The 20,204-nt window shown below is 50.0% G+C and overlaps 1 protein-coding gene across 2 annotated transcripts in view; it reads left to right on the top strand.

Annotated features, from left to right (window-relative positions):
• Nucleotides 1-20,204, top strand: part of SNX19 (sorting nexin 19) — a 51,111-nt gene that overhangs the window by 4,196 nt on the left and 26,711 nt on the right. For both annotated transcript variants that reach the window (XM_034754592.1, XM_034754593.1), the window contains exons 3-8: nucleotides 800-900; nucleotides 1,454-1,573; nucleotides 4,111-4,241; nucleotides 8,122-8,218; nucleotides 9,069-9,219; nucleotides 13,169-13,298. In XM_034754592.1, the coding sequence (XP_034610483.1) occupies nucleotides 800-900; nucleotides 1,454-1,573; nucleotides 4,111-4,241; nucleotides 8,122-8,218; nucleotides 9,069-9,219; nucleotides 13,169-13,298 (730 nt within the window). The remainder of the gene's footprint in view (nucleotides 1-799; nucleotides 901-1,453; nucleotides 1,574-4,110; nucleotides 4,242-8,121; nucleotides 8,219-9,068; nucleotides 9,220-13,168; nucleotides 13,299-20,204) is intronic.

Here is a 20,204-nt window from a genome sequence, read left to right as displayed (position 1 = left end):
GTGCTTCAAGGAGCATCACTGTAGGTTCCAGGAGCAAGCCCTGTGGTAGAGGTGACCAACATGCAGCGCAAGCACCAAATATGGCTCAACCGAGTGCAGCTCGTGGCTTCCCTAATCCAAATCACTGCAGGCGTTAACTGCTGGGGGACTCCAACTACAAGCAATTCCCGTTCCTCTGCCAACCTAGTTAGAAGAGAGGACGCCGGGGAGGAGTGTCCATGTCTGGTAACGGGTGCACATCAAAGTGCAGAGCAGGGCTGGCTGCTAGATTCCTCCTAAGGTCTTAACATAGCCCTTGCTGCAGCCCAGGTTAGGATGTCCCTTTTCTAACGTAATGGGGGGCCCTTGACTAAGCAGTGGAGAGCTGGTCAGACAACAGAATTTCCATACCATAGGAGCCTCTGGTTTTGAGAATTATTTTCATTCTAATTTTGGAATGAAAAGTCGGGGTTTTGCAATCTCCAGCACACTGGAAAGTCCATTGTTTGGATAATGCTGAAACATTGTAATATAACAACTTATTACAGATAATAAATTCTCTCGGGTTGTCTATTATCTCTTAACCAACCCCTCCAGTCCTTTGGCATTGCAGAGGCCTGTGTCTTAAAAAACTTGGGATGAAAGCTCTGTATATATTTGAGGCCAGATCCTTTCACCCTAGTTCATGCAGAGCATTAACCTACTCTGCCATTGGCCTATGGGTGTAGTAAGTTACTCCTCAGCAAGAGTCGGGATTTAACCCTTTATTAACATTACTGATGCGTCTTATTTTTACTTATGCATGTGTTTTATTTTGAAGATGTCAAAGGTCCAAAGAAACTTTTTCCTGATCTTCCGTTCGGAAACATGGACAGTGACAAGGTGGAAGCCAGAAAAAGTCTCCTGGAATCGTTCTTGAAGGTGAGATGTTCTCTCAGGTCCCTATCGTTAAACAGACTCAGCCGCCTCTCTCTTCCTTATGACTGTGATCTGTTTGGGCAGGATCCATCTGTGTGACTGAACAGAGCAGAGTAGTGAGGGACTGGTTAGAGCAGGGGACTGGGAACACACTTCCTGGGCTTTTATCCTGGCTTTGCCACATGTGTATGTGACCTTGGGCAAGTCAAACTTTCAGAAATGGCCTCTAACTTTTTTTTTCGGGTGGGAGGAGGCAACAAGAGAAGCCTTGATCTGCTTTTCCCCCCTACTGACTCCAAATCATCCATACAAGGCATGACTTTGCCCTCTTGCATTTTATGGAGGAGGGAAGAAATTCAGGGTGGATAGCTCAACAAATACCCTGTTGGAGTGTAGGAGAATTTTCCCTGGGGAGTGGTGGTCATGCAGTCTCTTGGAACATCTGGAGACTAGAGCATAAAAGACAATCTGGTACTGATCACCAGGAGAGATGGACAACAGGCTTTACCAGGACTCATCTGTCTCTGAGGACCCAACCCTGTGTTTTCCTTTGCAGCAACTGTGCAGCATTCCCGAGATTGCCAATAGTGAGCAGGTGCAGGAGTTCCTTGCCCTGAACACGGACGCCAGGATCGCGTTTGTCAAGAAACCCTTCGTGGTCTCCAGAATAGACAAGGTACCTTCATGCCCCTGTGTAGCTGCCATCTGCTGAGCTCCATTTGTGTGAACGCTCTCATCCTAACGCATTAAAATACTTTCTCCTCCTAGGCTTTTGTCTGCCTGTTGTTATTTATTAGCATCTAGAGGCCCCAGCTGAGCTCTGGGACCCCACTGTGCTAGGTGTGGACATACCCCTGGTTAGAGACAGTCCCTGCCCCAGAGAGCTTGCAATCTGCATGGCCACAGAAGTGGAGAAATGAAGTATTCTAATCCCCCTGTCACAGTGGGGTAAACCAAGGCATAGAAATATCGAATGACTTGCCTATGGAGTCTGGGTCACTGGAGTCACAGTCCCCTGCTTTAACCATAAGACCACCCTGGCTTGCTTTATGCAAATGGCGTCTGTGACCCAAATTGCTACCCTTCCCATCAAAAGCATAGGACGTTGTAGGTAACAGAAGGGGAAAGAAGAGGAGACAGAGGGATGGTTCATTCATTTCAATGACCATTTTTCCCACCCCATCTTGCAAGTGCCCAGCTCAGTTGATGAGCTCAAGTGTTGGTGATTCGGAAACATACCAACTCTTATGTGCCTGGTGCACCTTTGGGTACTCTTCCCCAGATCTCCTGGATTGTGAGCTCTCTGAACAAATCACCTGAGTGGTAACATGTGTTACCTGATCTCAGGTTATAGGAGGGGTGTAAGATACCTACAACCTACACATTGTGTTTTTCCTAGGAAACCTTGCTGCATAGATATTTTAATAATTAGATAAAGATGCATAGTCTAGTAGTTAGAATTGGGGATTGGTACTCATGGGTTACTGTATTTACATCAGCTGCCCAATCCCTGATTGTTAATGGGCAGTTATTTATTTATTTAATGAGAGCAATACAAAGTTTTCAAACCTGTCCTTTACAGATCGGTTTCTGCTTGGGCACCTGGGTGCACGACTGCTTGTTAAAACCACTTGGGTTAAGGCTTAGCTGAATGCCTGGATGCGCAGTGTATTTGGCTCTGAATGAATGAGAGTGATGCTTTTTATAGCTTTCCCTTCTTCGTTCTTCCAGTTTCCAGAGTGCTGAAATATACACAGCCCAGCGCAACAGCCACCCCCCCCCAAACAGGGTCCTGCCCCTCCTCCCTCTACAACAGTCACACTGAAAGTTCCCTTGATTTATCCAAAGTCTCAATTTTCCAAATTTACTCTGTCCCCTGTGATGTTCACACAATCCAGGCTGTCCTGCCCTTGGGAAAATGGTTCAGACAGCGTCCCTGCATTGAAGATATTGCAATCTAATTTAAACACACTTGACATGCCAGCCAACACTTCCTCTCGTGGTGCACCTGGTGCCCATAAACAAAATCAAAGTGAAATCAGTCTCTCTTCCTTTTGCTGTTGCATTAAAATCCTAGCACATGCCTCTCCCAGATGGAATCTTGCCAGAGCAGTAGCTGCTCCCATGCCCTGAACACCCCAAGCGAGGGCTCTATCTACAGATGGATCACTTTCAGCGCCTGCCACTCCACTGAACCCCCGGCAGCTCCAGTAGGGGCACTTTAAGAAGTGTCCTTTACAAGCATATGTGCGGTTCAGACGGTTTAACAGGACTCCATCTAAAATGTTACCTGGAGAGACCCTGTGACTCTCAGGTTATGTCTACCCTGCGGTCAGAGGTGTGACTGCAGTGCATGTAGGCATCCCTGAGCTAACTTTGATTTAGCTAGCTTGAATAATGATTGCTAGCAGCAGCACGGACTGTACAAGCCCACCCAGCACCTGGATATGTACTTGCCACGGCTTCACTGCTATTGTTATTCCAGCTAGTTAGATCAACCCTAGCTTTGAGTCTGTCTCCACAAGCTGTGATCACCTGCCCACAATTGCAGTGTAGGCCTGGTCTAAAGGGGAGCACCTGTCAGCCATGGGAGCAGAGACGGGAAGGAGAGACTGAAGCTAAGTGGAGGTTTGAGCTGCCCATCAGTTCTTGTCCATTTCTCTGGGCATCTTGGCTACCCCTTTGCCCCTAATAGCAAGGGATAGCTCAGTGGTTTGAGAATTGACCTGCTAAACTTAGGGTTGTGAGTTCAATCCTTGAGGGGGCCATTTAGGGATCTGTGGCCAAAAAAAAAAAAAAAATCTGTCAGGGTTAGTACTTGGTCCTGTTGTGAAGGCAGGGGACTGGACTCAGATGACCTTTCAAGGTCCTTTCTAGTTCTATGAGATAGGTATATCTCCATATTAAAAAAAAAAAAAAATCTGTTAAGGGGCATTATGGGCCCATGCCTTGTCCCACTGGCTTTCCCATTGACTCTGCTGACAGCAGGACCTTACCCTAAAGGAGCATGGATGACATTTTTTGGTGCAGCATTGAGCTCTTTTAATCCCAAAGTGAAGGTTGTTCTGGCCGTGCCACATTCTTCTTCCTCCTTAGTAGCGGTTGATAGGCAGTTACCGGCTGAGTTGGAAGCCAGAGGACACCTCTTTCTGGAACATGGTATCTTCCTCTTTCACGAGGAGCTAACCACCTTGCTTTTCCCACCCCTGGCAGATTGTGCTCAATGCCATTGTGGACACTTTGAAGACGGCGTTTCCCAGGTCGGAACCTCAGAGCCCAACGGAAGAGCTCAGCGAGGCAGAGGTGGATGGGAAATCCCAGACGGATGGGAAGAAGGCTAATAAGTAAGGACTCTTTTTTTCAGGTTATGCGTAGCATGTTGACAGTATCAGTGGACTGAACATAGGATAATTAGTGCTTCAAGGCAGCACCAAATACCAGGCTTGATGTTGGGTGCTTTGAAATGGTGAGTAATATGCAGCCGTCCTACCTTGTGCTGTGACTCCATTACATTTTACAAATTAAGCAGGGTCAACTTGGGTCAGTATGTGAAGAGGAGACCCCAAGGGGAACACTCAGATATTCCAGGAATTGGTGCTGGCTGATGATAGGTGGCACTCTTCCCATGGGATCCGCACTGAAACATTGTATTTTGTGCTGTTGGAGGTGCAGTGCATTGGAGGACATGCTTATGTTATTGAAGGATTGCATTATAATCTTTAAACCAATGCACAAGCTGTACCAGTGAAATGCGGCTTCCTCTGGGGTGGAGCGCAGCTGATGTTTAAACAGCAATAGTGGCAACCATCCACAATACTTTAGGACACAATCCCAAATCCAGCTGAAACTGCAAGGGAGTTTGGGGGAGGAAGAATGTAATTTCAATACCTGAGTTTTGATTTGGTCCAGACTTGGGGGTTAACCCCCACTCCCCTTACCAAAAGTTCCACAAGTTCTTTGCGGTGGCCAGTGGAATGGCCAGTGAATGCTGGAGTGTTTATCCTGTGGCATAAGCCGAGGATACTGCATGTACTTTGCTACATAAGTGTTTATTATCTGCTGTTGCTAAAATCAACAGAAGCCGCTGGTCAACTTGGTTGGAATGCATGTATGTGTATACATATGTGTTTTCCTGAAAGGGGATGTTTTGCTTCAAAAAGCTGCTCTGAACAGTTTTTTTTTTAAATCAGATTTGGGGCAATCTTGGCTGGAAAGAACATTCCTTAGCTATAAACAGACTTTTTAATTGATCCAAAAAGCAAACAGCCCTTCCAGATCCTTCAGACCTCTCTGTGTCTGCACATTTAATAGTTGGGTTACACAATCCTACTTAGGGCGTTTGATAGCAAAAGGTTTTATGAACATGTGTTATGTTATTGTATATGCTTGTGTATAAGTGACTACTGCTCACTGAACAGAAATCTCTATTTAAAAAAGAAATATTGACCGGTGTAGGAGGGCCTGTGTGTGTGTGTGTGTGTGTGTGTGTGTTAGCCAGTGGATAAGAGAAGAGCTATGCACATGGATATATACGGCGGGAATTCCATTCTATTTATTTATAATGTTAATCATAGAAATCTGGGGCTGGAAGGGACCTCGAGAAGTCATCAAGTCCAGCCCCTTGCTGTGGCAGGACCAAGTAACCCTAGACCAACAACCTCCCTTGGAAGCCTATTCCAGAGCTTAACTACCCTTATTGTTAGACAGTTTTTCCTAATATCTAACCTAAATCTTCCTTGCTGCAGATTAAGTCCATTCTTCTTGTCTTGCCTTCAGAGAACAATTGATCACCATCCTCTTTATAACAGCCCTTAAAACATTGGAAGCCTGTTATCAGGTCCCCTCTCAGTCTTCTTTCCTCAAGACTAAAGCATGCTCAGTTCTTTTAACTTTCCTCATAGGTCAGGTTTTCTAAACCTTTTATCATTCGTGTTGCTCTTCTCTGGACTCTTTCCAATTTGTCCACATCTTTCCTAAATTGTGGTGCCCACACGTTGACACAGTACTCCTGCTGGAGCCTCACGAGTGCCAAGTAGAAAGGGACAATTACCTCCAGTGTCTTACATACAACACACCCCAAAATGATATTGGTGGTTTTTTTTTTTTTTTTGGCAACAACTGCATCACTTTGTTGGTTTATATTCAGTTCATGATCCACCATAACCCCTAATTCCTTTTCAGCACTACTACTGCCTAGCCGATAGCCTCATTTTGTAGTTTTACATTTGATTTTTCATCCTTCCTAAGTGTAAAACTTTGCACTTGTCTTTATTAAATTTCATCTTGTTGGATTCAGAGAAATTCTCCAATTTGTCAAGGTCACTTTGAATTCTAATCCTGCCCTCCAAAATGCTTGTAATCCCTCCCAGCTTGGTGTCATCCGCACATTTTATAAGCATCATCTCCACTCCGTTATCCAAGTCATGGTGGTTGATTAGGGCACTCAGAGCTTTGAATTGGCATGTTGAGTTCTTTTTATTATTATTTTAAATCTGAATTTAGAAAAAATGGTAACCAGTGTATAAGAAGTGGGCGTATACATCTATATGGGGGGGAAGGATAGCTCAGTGGTTTGAGCATTGGTCTGCTAAACCCAGGGTTGTGAGTTCAGTCATTGAGGGGGTAATTTAGGGATCTGGGGCAAAAATCTGTCTGGGGATTGGTCCTGCTTTGAGCAGCGGATAGGGCTAGATGACCTCCTGAGGTCCCTTCCAACCCTGATATTCTATGTATCTAGAACCACAACCACAGTAATATAAGGCTGCAATGGACCTTAACAGGTTATCTAGTCCATGCTCCCCATGTAAAGGCAAGATTAAGTCAACCCTAGATCATGTGTGTGTGTGTGTGTGTGTGTGTGTGTGTGTGTGTGTGTGTGTGTATATATATATATATATATATATATATGGTAGCCAGAGCTGCACTGTCACTGTTGTGCAACATCCTGTCAGTGCTTCCCTGGGCCCAAAGCACCAGCCAGGGCTGCAGTCTCCTCAGGAGGTGGGCGAGGCAGCATGGTGCTTGCAGGGCCCATGGCTATCACTGACTCCTTCCTGCATGCTGTGCTCACCCTGAAATATCCCTGTTCTGGGTCAGAAATTCCAGCCTCAGAAGCTGAGCTCCTCCATCAATATCTAAGGCACCCCCGGCCCAAACCCTTGGCATGGGGAAACAGAGGCACAGAGAAGCGAAGTGAGTTGCCCAATGTTGCACGTAGGTCAATGGAATTGCTGGGAATAGAACCCAGGAGCCCTGGCTGCTGCTGCTAACTACTAGACCATGACTGTGTTGCAGACACCTGGAGTGTGTATTCTGGGTACCTATGTGGTCTGTAAGCCCTTATGGCGACTCCCTTTGCAGGACCCCCCGACCCTTTTATAGCATGATACAAGCGCTTCTTTGACAGGGCTTATTGTGGCATGTACAGGGCCATTCACGGTATGTATCCGATGCTGCTATACATTCAAAAATTGCCTAGGACCTTTGGAAATTATACCTACCGAGTGGTTTGCCTAGGGCCACTGGGGGTTACAGGCAAGGCCGGCCCTAGACCAAATGGCGCCCCAGGCGAGGAGCATCTTTGGTGCCCCCCCTCTCCCATTTGTTACCTTATTTTTTTACTGCATTTGTAATTCATTCATTTTTCACTAACCTCCTAGAATGTTCTGGACCTTAGTAGAATCTCGTGGAACCTTCCAGACTTTCTGAGAACGACATTTCCCAGAATGTTGTCAGCCATGTGAACAAGGTTCACAATATCGCAGCTGGGCTCTTACTTCACTTCATTCTGTTCTTATACCTCACTGACTGACTTGCAACGTCCTACCCAGCGAGGGCCTGGCTGACAACATTCTAGAAGGTTCGAGGAAAATACAGTTCTCAGAAAGTCTGGAAGGTTCCACGAGATCCTACAAAGGTCCAGAATGTTCTAGGAGGCTAGTGAAAAATGAATCTGCATACGGAATGCTTGAAACATGTCACTTCAAATGTTCTACTTTCCCTTTTGTCACTAACAACAAAAACAACACCCCAAGCCCAGTGCCTCCCAAGCTTGGCACCCCAGGCAGTCGCCTGCCCCTTTATCTGGCCCTGATTACAGGACAGATCAGAGCTGGTTTCCTTTCACAGCAGGGTGGCTTTCTGTGTTCTTAGCTGAAGCTTTAGCAACTCCTCACATCAGATTAAGGACAAGGCATTAAACTCCACTCTGTCTCTCTTCCCCAGGACCAGGCTGAGGTTCCCGTCCAGTAAAATTGCTCCCGTGCTGAGCGTGGCCGAAGCACATGAGAGGATCCTGTACGGCCTGAGGGAGGGCAGCACTGTGAGTGCGGATCCTGCCGAGGATGCTGGTCTGGTGGCCAGGACTATGGGTCTTTGGGAGACTGTTTGATGGCTGAACTGGAAAAATCTAGGTGTACAAGGGATGTGGTGCAGTGGGGACCCCATGTAGCGTATTCACTGCTTGCTGCTGCTGGAGACAGTCACCAGTGCAGCGAGTTTGGTAGTCTGAGCCAACATGAAGCTAGTTGCATGGTTAGTTCAAGAGGGGACCAGTTCCTAGCAGGATTCTTACCAGCCAAGCAGGAAGAGCATTCACAGAGCTATTGGGGAGACCAGGGCTGCAGTAGTAAAGGGGGAGTGCAGGTGAGGAAAGGCCTTGGTGGCAGGAACCATCTCTTTGTTGTATCTTTGTGCAGCGCCTAGTACACAGGGCCCTGGCCACTGGGCACTACCGCAGTCCAAATAATAAAGGGCAGAGCTGGTTGGGGTAGAAGGGTTGTTGGAGATGAAGGCAGGTGAGTTGGGCATCTAGGGCTGGAATAACAAAGGGTGTTGCAAGACAAGAATGAGATGCATTGGCACAGCTGGGGCATGGTTCTGGAACCCAGAAGCAAGAACTGGTGTTGCAGGTTGAAATAGAAAATGAATGGCAGCAACAGTGACTCCCTGTGACCTAATTTTTATGCTTGCGGTGCTAATGGACGAGCCAGTGTCCCCTGATGGGAGCCACTGGATTCAGCAGGGCTACGCAGGGCGGAAGCCGGGAGAGGCTATGGTTCAGGGCAGTGGCTAGCTGTTCGTATGATGCAGAGTAGTTGGATGGGATGGGTTGCCAGTTATAGCCACCTGCTTCCCAGTGCTGTGGCCCTGACACATAGCTGTTTCCTCAGGTCTCTGACGCCTTGTCCCTGGCCGGGATGGAGTCCTTCATTCAGAAGCAGGAGAAGTTGCTGGAGGCGATGTCCAGCGAGGCCCCGGAAACTGAAGGGTCAGGCCCCACGTACATTCCGCAGCAGACGGTGCGCCAGAAGGATGACCCTGGTAAGCTCCTGCCTGCCAATGCCCCTCCACCCCACCCCATCACTTGGCTTTTATGTTACATGCCTCCCCCATCTTCGTCAGTCTGCTTACCTCATAAGGCCTTTGGGGTCTCCTTGCCTGTCATGCTTTTGGCACTCTGATTAATGATTGAAACAACCAGACCTCTCTGGCACCATGCTGGGAAGCAGCTGTGTGCTGGATTGTCGTTGGAAGCAAAGGGAAGAATCAGAGCCATGTGGGTACGGAGTGCATGGCTCAGTCATCTCTTTGACGCTGTCCTGTGGCAAGAGAGCAAGGGCTCTCTCAAAACTCCTCACTCGCTCCAAGCTACTTAGATGTAACCTCTTTGGGTTTCTGAGCATGTCCAGCACCCATCACAATGGGGCCCCACTCCCAGGTTGAGGTCTCCAGGCACCACTGTGATACCAGTGATAATTAATAGCTAGTGGCCAACAATCTGCAAACCAACGAAAACAAACACTGCTCCACCCAGCATAGAACAGGCTTTGGGAATTTGCTACCCAGGAGCTGGGGAGAGAAAGCCATTGCATGGTATGAAAAGGGCCTGAACAGTCTTGCACACAGTAATATTTTTAGTTGTACATGCCGAAAGGGAGTGATCCAGTCTCACGCTTTGTCCCCCCACCATGCCCAGCATTGTCTCATTTGCCTTTCTCTAAAATAACCTGTTGGCGGTACGGTGCAGGAGCCGATGGCTCACTTGTTCGTATATCTATATCTCTTTTACACCCCGTCTACAATAAAAAATCTGAATGACTCTCAACATTAGCACCACAATGATCTTTATGAGGCCTCACCCTTGAAAATTCCCACCTGGGCAGATACGTGCTGCTGCTCTGCATGACAGAACGAATCCAAGAGAAAGTAACAAAGGCAGTTTGCAGAGAACAGGGTTGTCTAATACTTTGGGAGTATGGACTCCCGTTTGCTTGGTTTTTCCCTGATGGACCCTGGGCAAGTTATTCCACCTGTGTGGCCCTTGTTCCCTGTTTTCCAGGCAACCAGGGAGGGAATAACACTTCTGTACCCTACAGGTTGAGATGTGAAAAATGTTTATGGAGAGCTTGGAGTTCCTCTGCTGAACGTTACTATAGAGATGCATTTCCTAGAAGCGGGAGAGGGAGACATTTAATACATTTTTAGTTTCAATATTGCATTAAAAAACCCCTCCATTAAAAGAACATTAAAGTTGCAAAGTCAAGAACTCAAAAGTTAGGAAATGCCAGAATCAAGGTTGCCTGTGCAGCTGTCATTCAGTCCCCTTGCGTTTATGTGATATACTACACAGTCTTTCAGAGGTTTGTAACTTGGCCAAATTTGGATGGCTTTAATGGGACCAGCAAAAGGCACATCTGTGACACTAGGGTGACCTCTGCCAACTTTCAAGTCCCTGCTCCAAGCATGGGGACACTAGAGCTTCTCAACAAGACAGTTGCAAGAATATTTTTAACATGGGCAAAACAATGTATTTTTCCCTAGTCTGTTCCTGGATGCGGCTGAACTGTTTAAGCTGAAACTTTCCAAAAAAATTCATCTTGAGGCAGACACCCAGCCTGGAAGATTACAGACCAAATGGTTAAAGGCTGATTAAGTTATAATCAACTGCAAACACGGTCTCATAATAGGAAGTGTGGGGCACCCTTATGTATAGGTAGCGGTGCCTGCCCTGCCTCTAATGAATGTGAATACATAGCGCTGCAGGACTGTCAGGTCTGAGGTCACTGGTCTGTACAGAACAAGTGAGACGCGAAGGAGTCATGTTTAGCTGAACTCTCGTGGAAGTCTTGTGTAAATGATGCTGACTTATCTGAGCCATCACCAGACCTGGAAGCAGCAAAGGGACGGAATGGTCTGGGAGGAGAAGGGGAATGTCTGCGAAATGGCTTGCCAAGGACAACCAGAGTCCATATTTGTTGAGTAAGTGACCTGTCAGAAGAGGGGGGCGCAGTGAGGTTGGCCAGCCAGTGACCTAGGCTTGGGGGAATGGACATGAAGGGAGTAAACAAGGTTAATTCATGATCATCTGTTGTGTAGCGCTGCCTTGGTTTTTGCGCGTGGTGACAACCAGCTTTGGCCCTTCTAGAGCAAATCCAAGCCCCAGAGGAATGTAATGCATGAGAGGAAATGATTCCCAGAAGGACCTGGCGGCCAAATGTGAGCCGCCGATCTTACTAGACGGTCATGTGAAAACAATTAGCGTCCAGTCTGATGGGAGCAAGGGGTCAGCTCACTGACAGCGAGGAATGAAAGCAAAACCCCTGTCCGCTCTCCTTTTGTGCAGTAACTTGAGCAGGAGGACTCTGAAAGGTGCTCCAGCTTCAGGAGAGGATGAAGGGTCTGTGACTGGGACAGTGAGGGGAACAGGAGGTCAGCACATGGAACCTGTGCTTCAGTTTGGCCACCCGTAATATGGGGAAAGTAACGCCTCCCACCTGTGTCGCGTACCCTGAGATCTAGGGGTGCGAAAGTTCTCTAGACGGGCTAACTGCAATTAAGATCTGAAGCTTGCACAATTTGGTTAGAGAGTCCAAGGACCCTGAGGAACAGACCCGGTTACCCTGTCGAGGTCTGACAGTGGCACATCCCTGCTGATGTGTTCGTGTTTTGAACCGTTCCATTCTGTGCTGGGATACTGTCGATGCTGGGACCAGAGCCTGCCACAAGATGGCAGCCCAGCAGTGCTAACCAGAAAGCCAAACCACCGGGAAACCTCAGGTTGGGAGCAGTGAGGGGCATGCCTAGGAAAAGCCCAGCTAACCTCCCCCTACATCCACCTTCTCTCCACACTCCAAACTCTAGCTGCTGAAATTGGCTTCCTCCCCACCTGTTCCAATCATGCTGCCATCCCTGAACTCCCCCCATTGATTCCTCCCTCTTACTGTAACCCCCACCAGTACCCACCCGGTGGTATCCCCCGCCTACGTCTTTGTTCTCGTTTCCTCTCCTGATCCCCATACCTCTCCTTCTGCCTCCTTTCCCCATTCTCGTCTTCATGCTTTTTTTGTCCTATTGGCTGTCTCCGAGTCTGAGATCCTTCCAATCCCTCCTTCAGCACCCACCCCTCCAAGCAATCTCTTCTCCTCGTCCCAGGTTCCCTCCCCTGGAAACCTCTGCCCCATGTCTTGTCTCCCCTTTGATCTTGTCTTATTCTGCTTGCAAGCTCTTTGCAGGGTCCGTGTCTCCTCTGCATTTGTAAAGTGCCATGTCCGCTTAGGGGCTGTATGGAGACGGGCAAGGAGGGCACCGACTGGGAGCCTTAATCCTATCATACGTTCGTGTTCTGCCTCTCTCCTCACTGGGGAGGAACTGGGGATGCCCAGCCACTTAGCCAACGCCTCCTCACGCTCGGAATGGGAATGCGTGACTAAGGAATTGGCCATATGCACCATACGATGTGGCTTTATTTGTCACCAGGCCTTTCCTACAAACCACACCGATTGTGCCAGGTGCTATACCCATGTATTGTAAACAACACCCCCGGCCTCACACCCGCAGCTGGGGGTGCAGTCGGTGGGGCAGCGAGTGACAGCAGCTGGAGATCTGGTCTACTCTGTATTATGGGGGATGCGGGAAGGAGAAGGGGGTTGTTTGGGGTTGGATTGGAGATGAGAGAGGCCGAGGGGTGTTTTGGAAGGCAGGTGCTGCAGAGGAGAGTGCTCTTGTGTCCAGGCCGGAGCTGGGACTAAATGCAGATGTCAGGGGAACTAGCTGTGGGTGGGGGTGTTGTGGCATGTCCCTAGGCAAGGAGCAGCATTCGGCATGTGCCGGAGTCTAGAGAGCTGGTAATTGGGGTCCTGTAAGGAAGGGAATCTGTGCCTCAGGAGTGCAGTGTTCCTGCTGTGACTGCAGAGCCGTGGTGTCACTTTGACGCAGCAAGCGACGTGGGTGCGAGCCAGCTTTCTCACATGCCCCCCCTACCTCCCGGCAGGTTCTGAGACGCCCCTGGCAGACATGGCTCTGGACCTGCTGCATCTGCTGCTGATGGATCGCTGGAGCTGGCTCTGCACTGAGAACATGCAGAAGGTGCTGCACCTGCTCTTTGGGTCCCTGATTCAAAGGTAAGATCTCTGCAGCACTTCACATCCCCAGGGAGGAGAGAGCTGAGCCGGTCTCCGTTGGCAATGCAGCCCTGGGTCGTTTCCCTTTAGAGACAGGAAGGACTGATCCATAGCACCAGGTGCCCGGCTCTTGGAGTGGGAGGTTTTGTCCCCGGCGGGAAGGGCAGCATGTCCAGTGAAGGCTGCTTCCTGGCTGTCCAGTGGGTGCTCTCAAAGGGTCATGGATCCATCTGGGTTGGTAAAAGCAACAGCCACCCCAGTAGGAATACGAGGGAAGTTACGTTAGTGGAGGATAGTGGCTACTAATCTCCCCAAGCATTAATGAATTTAGTCTCCCAATACCCCAGGGAAGTAGGACTCCCAGCCTCCACTGACACGGCTCCCTCTCAGTAAGGGGCAGGTCACAGCTGTGCCTTGTATGATGTTCCAAAAAGAAATGCACGCACTGTCCCTGAGCAGGGTGTGTTTGTAAACCTCCCTCCTGCAATGCCACGTGTGCGTGGCTGGTTCGGGATGTGCCAAACCTTCCCTAGTCTGGCTGGCTCAGAGCCCCGTCCTTGGCTGGCGTATGCACTGAGCGAGGGCTCACTTTTCTTGTGCAGTGGTAACAGCTTGGCTGGACCTGCCGCACGTCCTGCAACCTTGTGTCCTTAAAAATATGGCTCCTGCTGTGTGAGCTGGGAAAAAGGGGGTCATTTGCTTGGCTATTAGCTTGGTTATATGGAGTGGCTCTTCTCGTACCATCTCCCTTTCCCAGGAGGGATGCCTAGGGCCAAATCCTCAGCTGATGTCAATCAGTTAACGCAGCTGCACTGATTTACACCAGCTGCAGATCTGGTCTTTGGAGGTAAACGGCAAAGCTTTTCTAAAGAGCCAGAGATCAGAGCCCGGAAGCATTTCCTCTCGTGCAACAGATGTTCCCCAAGGACTGTGTCAGGGGAGTTTGTCAAAGCCCTTTCAGGCTGGGGCTTCTAGCAGCCACTAGAAAGTTGGCTCCTCTGGGGGGAAAGGGGAGAAATGCTACAGCTTCTCCACAGTCGGCTTTTCTAGCTGAGTAATGAGTTGGAACCTGATCCCTGTGTGTGTGAGCACAGAGGCACCAGGTCCTGACACTGCAGGTTATCACCTCCTACTACGCTGCGTCCCCATTATCCAGGGAGCCTGCAGCGCCGACTCCTTTTCTACTAGAGAAGTGTTCACACGCTAAGCACCTGACTGGCTCTGTGACTCGTGCCGAAACTGGGGATCTCGTGCCTAAACTGGGGATCCCGAGCAGAACTGTGTTCGGAAGGCTGGGTGTGTAGCCCCTCCATGCAGTCTGTGTTAGAGATTCGGGGTCAGACAAACCTAATGTCTCCATGGGCCTTTGCCTAGTGCCAGGGACCTGTTTTAGTGCCCAGATCAGAGTGTTCTGCGATGTTTTCCCCTGGAAATAGAACTAAAGCAGAGCTTCCAGTCCAGTGCTCAGCACCCTTGAATTGTAGGGTGAGGAAGGAGGTTTTTGAATTAAAACCCACAGAGCCAAACCTCCACCCTCTGCAGTTTGTGTCTGGATCAGATCCAAAACTGGAAGGGGCCTATACTTCCAATCTATGTCTGATGCGACCCAGAAGGCTGGGGTGAGGGGGGTTGTTTTGCAAGGTCAGCTGATCTGTTACCAGGATACTGGTGCTATAGATTAATTGCTCGGACTTCTCTCTCCTTTGCTGTTCTGGTTGACGTAATGGGCACCCCGAGCAATAGGATGGGGTTTGGGCCTCTCAGTGCCATTCAGCTCCGGTGTGGGATGAGAGCTGGGGTAGAGTCAGAGAAGGCGTGTGGATGTTCTGCTCTGGGAGGTCAGCGCTGGTGTTTCTGCGGGAGCAGCGCGAGTTGCTTGGTGGCTCTGACTGTGACGGAGTGCTACGGTGGGAATCTCCATTTCTCTGTGTTCTTGGCATTGCTACCTGCCGCAGAGCTGAGAGCAGCCTGTGTTTGCCTCGGGGTACGTCTCTCCTGCGGACGGTAGCGTGATCTGCCCAGGTATACCTGCATTAGCTCTCATCTAGCTAGCATAGCTCAAAATAGTGGTGAAGACGTGATGGCGCAGACCCTGGCATGGGCTGTACAAGCCCTCCCAGAAACCTGGGTATGTACTGGGTATTGCTGACTCGCATCGGTGTCCATGCGGTTGCATCTTCACTGCTATTTTTATCCACGTTCGCTAGAGTGAAGCTAGTGTGGGTATGCAGACACGAGCTGCATCGTTCAATTGCAGTGTAGACGTACCCTCGTTAGGGGAGTGATAAGAACAGGTGCTAGCCACGCCCACTCAGTATGGCACTCTGTCCCCCTCTAGTGGTGGCTGGGCCACATATAGAGCTTTGGCTAACCAATGTGGGTCTTGTCTCTCGGGCCGTAGAAGCTTAGGGTTTAAGACCCGGGTTGGGTCCCTGATGACGATGATTCAGGAGCTTTGCATTACACAGACTCGGGTTGGAGGCATTTCACCATTCTTGTACTCCTAACTTGATTGAACAGGTCAAACCTAAATACAGCCGCAGCCCTGGCACCCTGACTCTGGTGCCGACTGCTGCTGGGTAGCCCTAAGAGGGAGGAGAAGATGTTAGATGCTGTTTCTGTGGCATGAACTATTCGATCCTTGGCAGCCCCTTTTCTCTGCTAGTGTAGACCAAGCACAGGAATAGCATTAGCAAATTAATGCTCCATCTAGTCTGGCATCCTGTTTCCAACAGCGGCCAGTATGAGCTACTCGAGAGGAAGGTGCAAGTACCTTTTTCTAGGCAGTTATGGAATAACCTGTCCATTGGGCTGGGGGTGGGAGATCTTCCTTCCTGACCCCTATTAGTTGGTTTATGCCCTGAAGCATGAAGGTTTATATAGAGTCAGATGTATAGCCTGTTGTGCTGCTTCTGATGCCCCCAGAGGGTTCCTTTCCTGCTTCACAAGATTCCCCACTGGGGTCTTAGCGCTTGAGAGGGTGTTGGCGGGCGCTGCTGCTTCAGAACTGCCTCCCACTGCTGTACACTCCTCTTGTATGGCGAGGAACATGCTGTTCCTGGTGTCTTGATGCAAATACCCACATGGGCATTCCAGCTTCTCTCCAGCAAGTACTAGAATTCCTCCTGTGCAGCTGAATGATCCAGATGCAATGGGCCAGATCCCCCTGCCTGGTGCAATAGTATTGAAATCAGTGGAATTGCACTAGGGATGCCTTTGCCCCCCTCTTTACACCCACATTCTTCCATCCTTTGGTGACTTGCAGCGGTTTCTCATTCCTCCCCGGTTCCCTCTCTCTCTCTCGGCCTGTTCCCTGACACCAATTGCCATAGCATCCTTCAGTTTACACCTGAAACTACAAGCGTCCTCTGCCAGATGCCGCTGCTAACTAGTAACGAGTCCCCTCCTTCCCCTCACCGAAATATCCCACCCCACCCTTCTTTCCCTCCTCTCCCTGGCTGGAATAGTTGCAGCTGGAGCCAGGGGCTATAAATCTCCCCAGACTGTCAGTTTCATGGCAACAGGAGGCTGGAGGAGAAAAGCTGGATGACCGAAAAAGGTATTGTTAAGTAAAAGGGAGCACAGGCGTGCATGTCTGCAGCGGTGCCGAGCACATCCAATTGTGTAACATGGAGTGGTCCTTTTTTGGAGCCCCAGGGAGAAGCGGGGTGGGGGTGGGGGGCAGCTGGGAGTTGAGACGACCCCGAGCCAAGAAAAGATTCCAGTTTGTACAGCCCTCTCTGCTCGCTCAGCTTGCGTCTGTAAACAAACCCTCAGCCCCGCTCCAAATCTGTGCCCCTCATTTATTAAACTGTCTCTTTCCTCCCTTGGGTCAGCAAAAAATGTTCCTAGCCCTAGGGGAGGAAACAGGGCTGTGGTCCTCCCTGTCGGAGTGAATTCAGAGTCTGCATAGGGGCCTGTCTGCAAACGGAGATGGGGCTATTCTTGGCTTCTGGGGTATTGCTGCAGGAACTAGAAGCATTTAGACAGTCCAAGTCCCTTTTTGAATGGGTGAGTCAGTGCAGTGATATAAATACAGGCCGAACACACACAGTGGCTGCATCCCCGCATCCTGCCCTCAAGCTGTCCCCTTTGGCAGCGGTTGCTACTGTGTCAAAGGGACAGGCACCCCGGTGCCATGGTGATGGGCACAGCGAGACAGCCTAGATCCGGGGCGCACTCAGGGTTCCATTTTAGGATCTTAGCCAGTGGGAGAAGAGATGGGGGAGCCTGGCTTCGGGTCTCTCAGAACCAAGTGCCCATCCATGTGCCCTGGGCTCGAGAGCCAGCTCCACAGGGCATCCAGGAATGGAGCCACCTTTGGGTGCCAGAAGATTAAAACAAATGAATCAAACAGGCAAAGCGTGAGAGGCGGGTGGTGTTTGTGGAACCTTTTGAAGACCAAGGCGAGGTGGGAGCTTGGCTTGGCCTGGCCTGAGCTGGCCACCATCAAGGCCTAACCTGGCACAAGCCCCTTGCTGAGGCAGTGGTGGTTCCTGGAAATGAGCCACTTAAATAGATTTCCTGGTTCATTTATGCTTAGGCCTCAATGAGGGGCACTCGGTGCTAGTAGTGGTAGATTCTGGGCTGTGGACATCTGCCCCAGGGCGCTGGCTAGTGGCCATGAATGTTGGAGACCTACCATGTCATGTCCTACAGAACAGCCACTGGGAGTGAGCTCCAGTCACCGCCAACCTGACTCTCCTCACCTCCCTCTGATTCCTCTTTGTGATAATGTCTCTGCTTTGCCTCTAAAAATGCCCGTGCTCTCTGCCTGTGGAGTTTCCTGGCATCGCCTCGTGTGTTTCCCAGGCTCCGCGGTGCTGTGACGATCAGGGGAGGCTGAAAGATTCTCGGTGGCGGTGAAGGTGGCCCAAGTATAAAACGTGTGGTGATTAGCTGCAACAAGAGCCTGGCGCTCGCGTGAAAAAGGTGTGTCGCGCGGCTGCGCAAGAGATCACGCAGCGTGGGTGTGGCAGGGGCTGCCGGCGTGGGTGCAACAAGCGTGTGTGATCAGAGCAGCGGGTTTGGGATGCAGGAGTAATGGGCTCCTAGCATGGGTGCTGCAGGACCAGTAAAAGGTGCTGTAGCCTGTGGTCCAGGACAAATAGGGCTGCAGTGTGGTTATTGGGGTGGACGTGATTGGTGCAGCAGGCCTGTGCCGTGTGCTCCCAGCATGCAGAGTTCATGTGTGCCGATTGTACCGCTGTATCTGTAGTGTGCAGACTGTCTCTGTGTGTTATTGCGATGGCAAAAGGGCTACGGGTGGAGGGAGCAGAAACCCTACAGCAATGCCCTGAAACCCTGCTGATGAAGCTAGAGAATCCCGAAATCTGGTGGCCACCTAGGGTAGGTTCTAATGGAGCCAAGACTGCCTGAATTCTGATGGCCCGTGAGCTATGTCCCATTGCCAGTAACACAGGTATGAGGAAGCCCTGATGACTGGATCAATAAGTTGGTACTCGCTGGCTGTTCTGTGTCATGTGTCCCATGGCCAGTTCCTTGGTCAACCTGCTCAGCTCCTCGCCAGCCACCACTGCAACCCTTTGTATCCGGTCAGTGAGCTTCCCGGGGTCTCTCTTGATGATACCACAGGGAGTCTGGTGGCCACAAGCGCTCCTGCTGCCATGATAATTTTAACCATCTGAGGTTTTTTGCTCTGATTTTTCCCTCTCTGGTGGGTTTGCTCCTTTCAGCCCGAGCGAGAGAAGTGCTCGCTTTCTCTTGCAGAGCATGTCTCCTTCCAAGTAGATGACTCTGGGTGAGGAGGGGAATCTAGAGACGAAGCCAGATCTGGATGGATTCAACTCCATTCTCAAGGCGAGCCTAAACCTCTGACTGCCAGAAGCTGGGAGAGGAAGACGGGTCATTCTCTCCATAATTGCCCTGTTCTGCACACTCCACCTGAAGCTCTGGTACTGGCCACTGTTGGAGACGGGGTGCTGGGCTAGATGGACCATTGGTCTGACCCAGTCTGGCCATTCTTATGTTCTAAGACTCTGGATCTAAACACCCCCAGTTTGGGGAGAATTCTGGATCCAGCTCTGAACATTCTCCACTGCCTTCTATCTCTATCACGTTTTTTGCAATAAGCTGTTCTAGTAAGTCGTCCCCCACCCCTTCCTGAACATCACAAGAGAGGCGTGCATTTTATACGACCCATTAATCCAAAGATAAAAGAGATTGTGTCTCATCACATCCTGGCTGTCTGCACTTGGTAACCCGAGCGGGGCTGCCGTGCTGAGGCTCGGAAGCGCATGTGTATATAAGGGAAGAGTGGGCATATGCAGTCAGCTTTGATGGTGTCAGGTTCCACGTGGCTTTATAGGGGGCACGGAGCAGGAGTTAAAATAAATGAAAAGCATCCCTGGCTTGGATGACCGATTAGCATCTCCTGTCCTGAGGCTCCCTTGGTCATATGCTCGCATGGTTCTTCCAGATCTCTCCCCTGGCCTTTGTTCCCCTCCTTCGGCACCTTTATAGTGAGCACTGGATGCAAAGGGACCACCTTGCCATCCCTGGGGATCAACATCCCCTGTTTGTCCATAGCGGAGGAGCAGAGCGAGTGAAAAATGAGCTGTGGTAGGAGCTAGCCTAGCTAGATAGTTGATGAGTGGGACCAGCCAGGTGGTCTTCAGGTCTGCATGAGGTTTAGACTGGGAATCGAGGTTCAAGCTAGAGGCTGACCCAGGGCAAGGATCTGGGTTCACCAGCACTGAAATCTTCCAAGCTGCCCCAGTGATGTTTAGGCTCCGTGTGGCAGGAATCTCATGAGACCGCTGCCCTTGCCAACTTTCCACCATTTTGGATATTGGCAGCTTCGTGGGCTCGGTTATTCTGGTATGGATTCTATCCATAGCTGGTTCTCCCAAAATTCCAGCTGGCCTCTGAGCCAGGATTGGGAAA

Source organism: Trachemys scripta, chromosome 21 (genome assembly GCF_013100865.1).
Source record: "Trachemys scripta elegans isolate TJP31775 chromosome 21, CAS_Tse_1.0, whole genome shotgun sequence".
NCBI lineage: Eukaryota > Metazoa > Chordata > Testudines > Emydidae > Trachemys > Trachemys scripta.
Note: the sequence above shows the minus strand (reverse complement) of the source record. Positions and strands in the feature narration are given on the sequence as shown.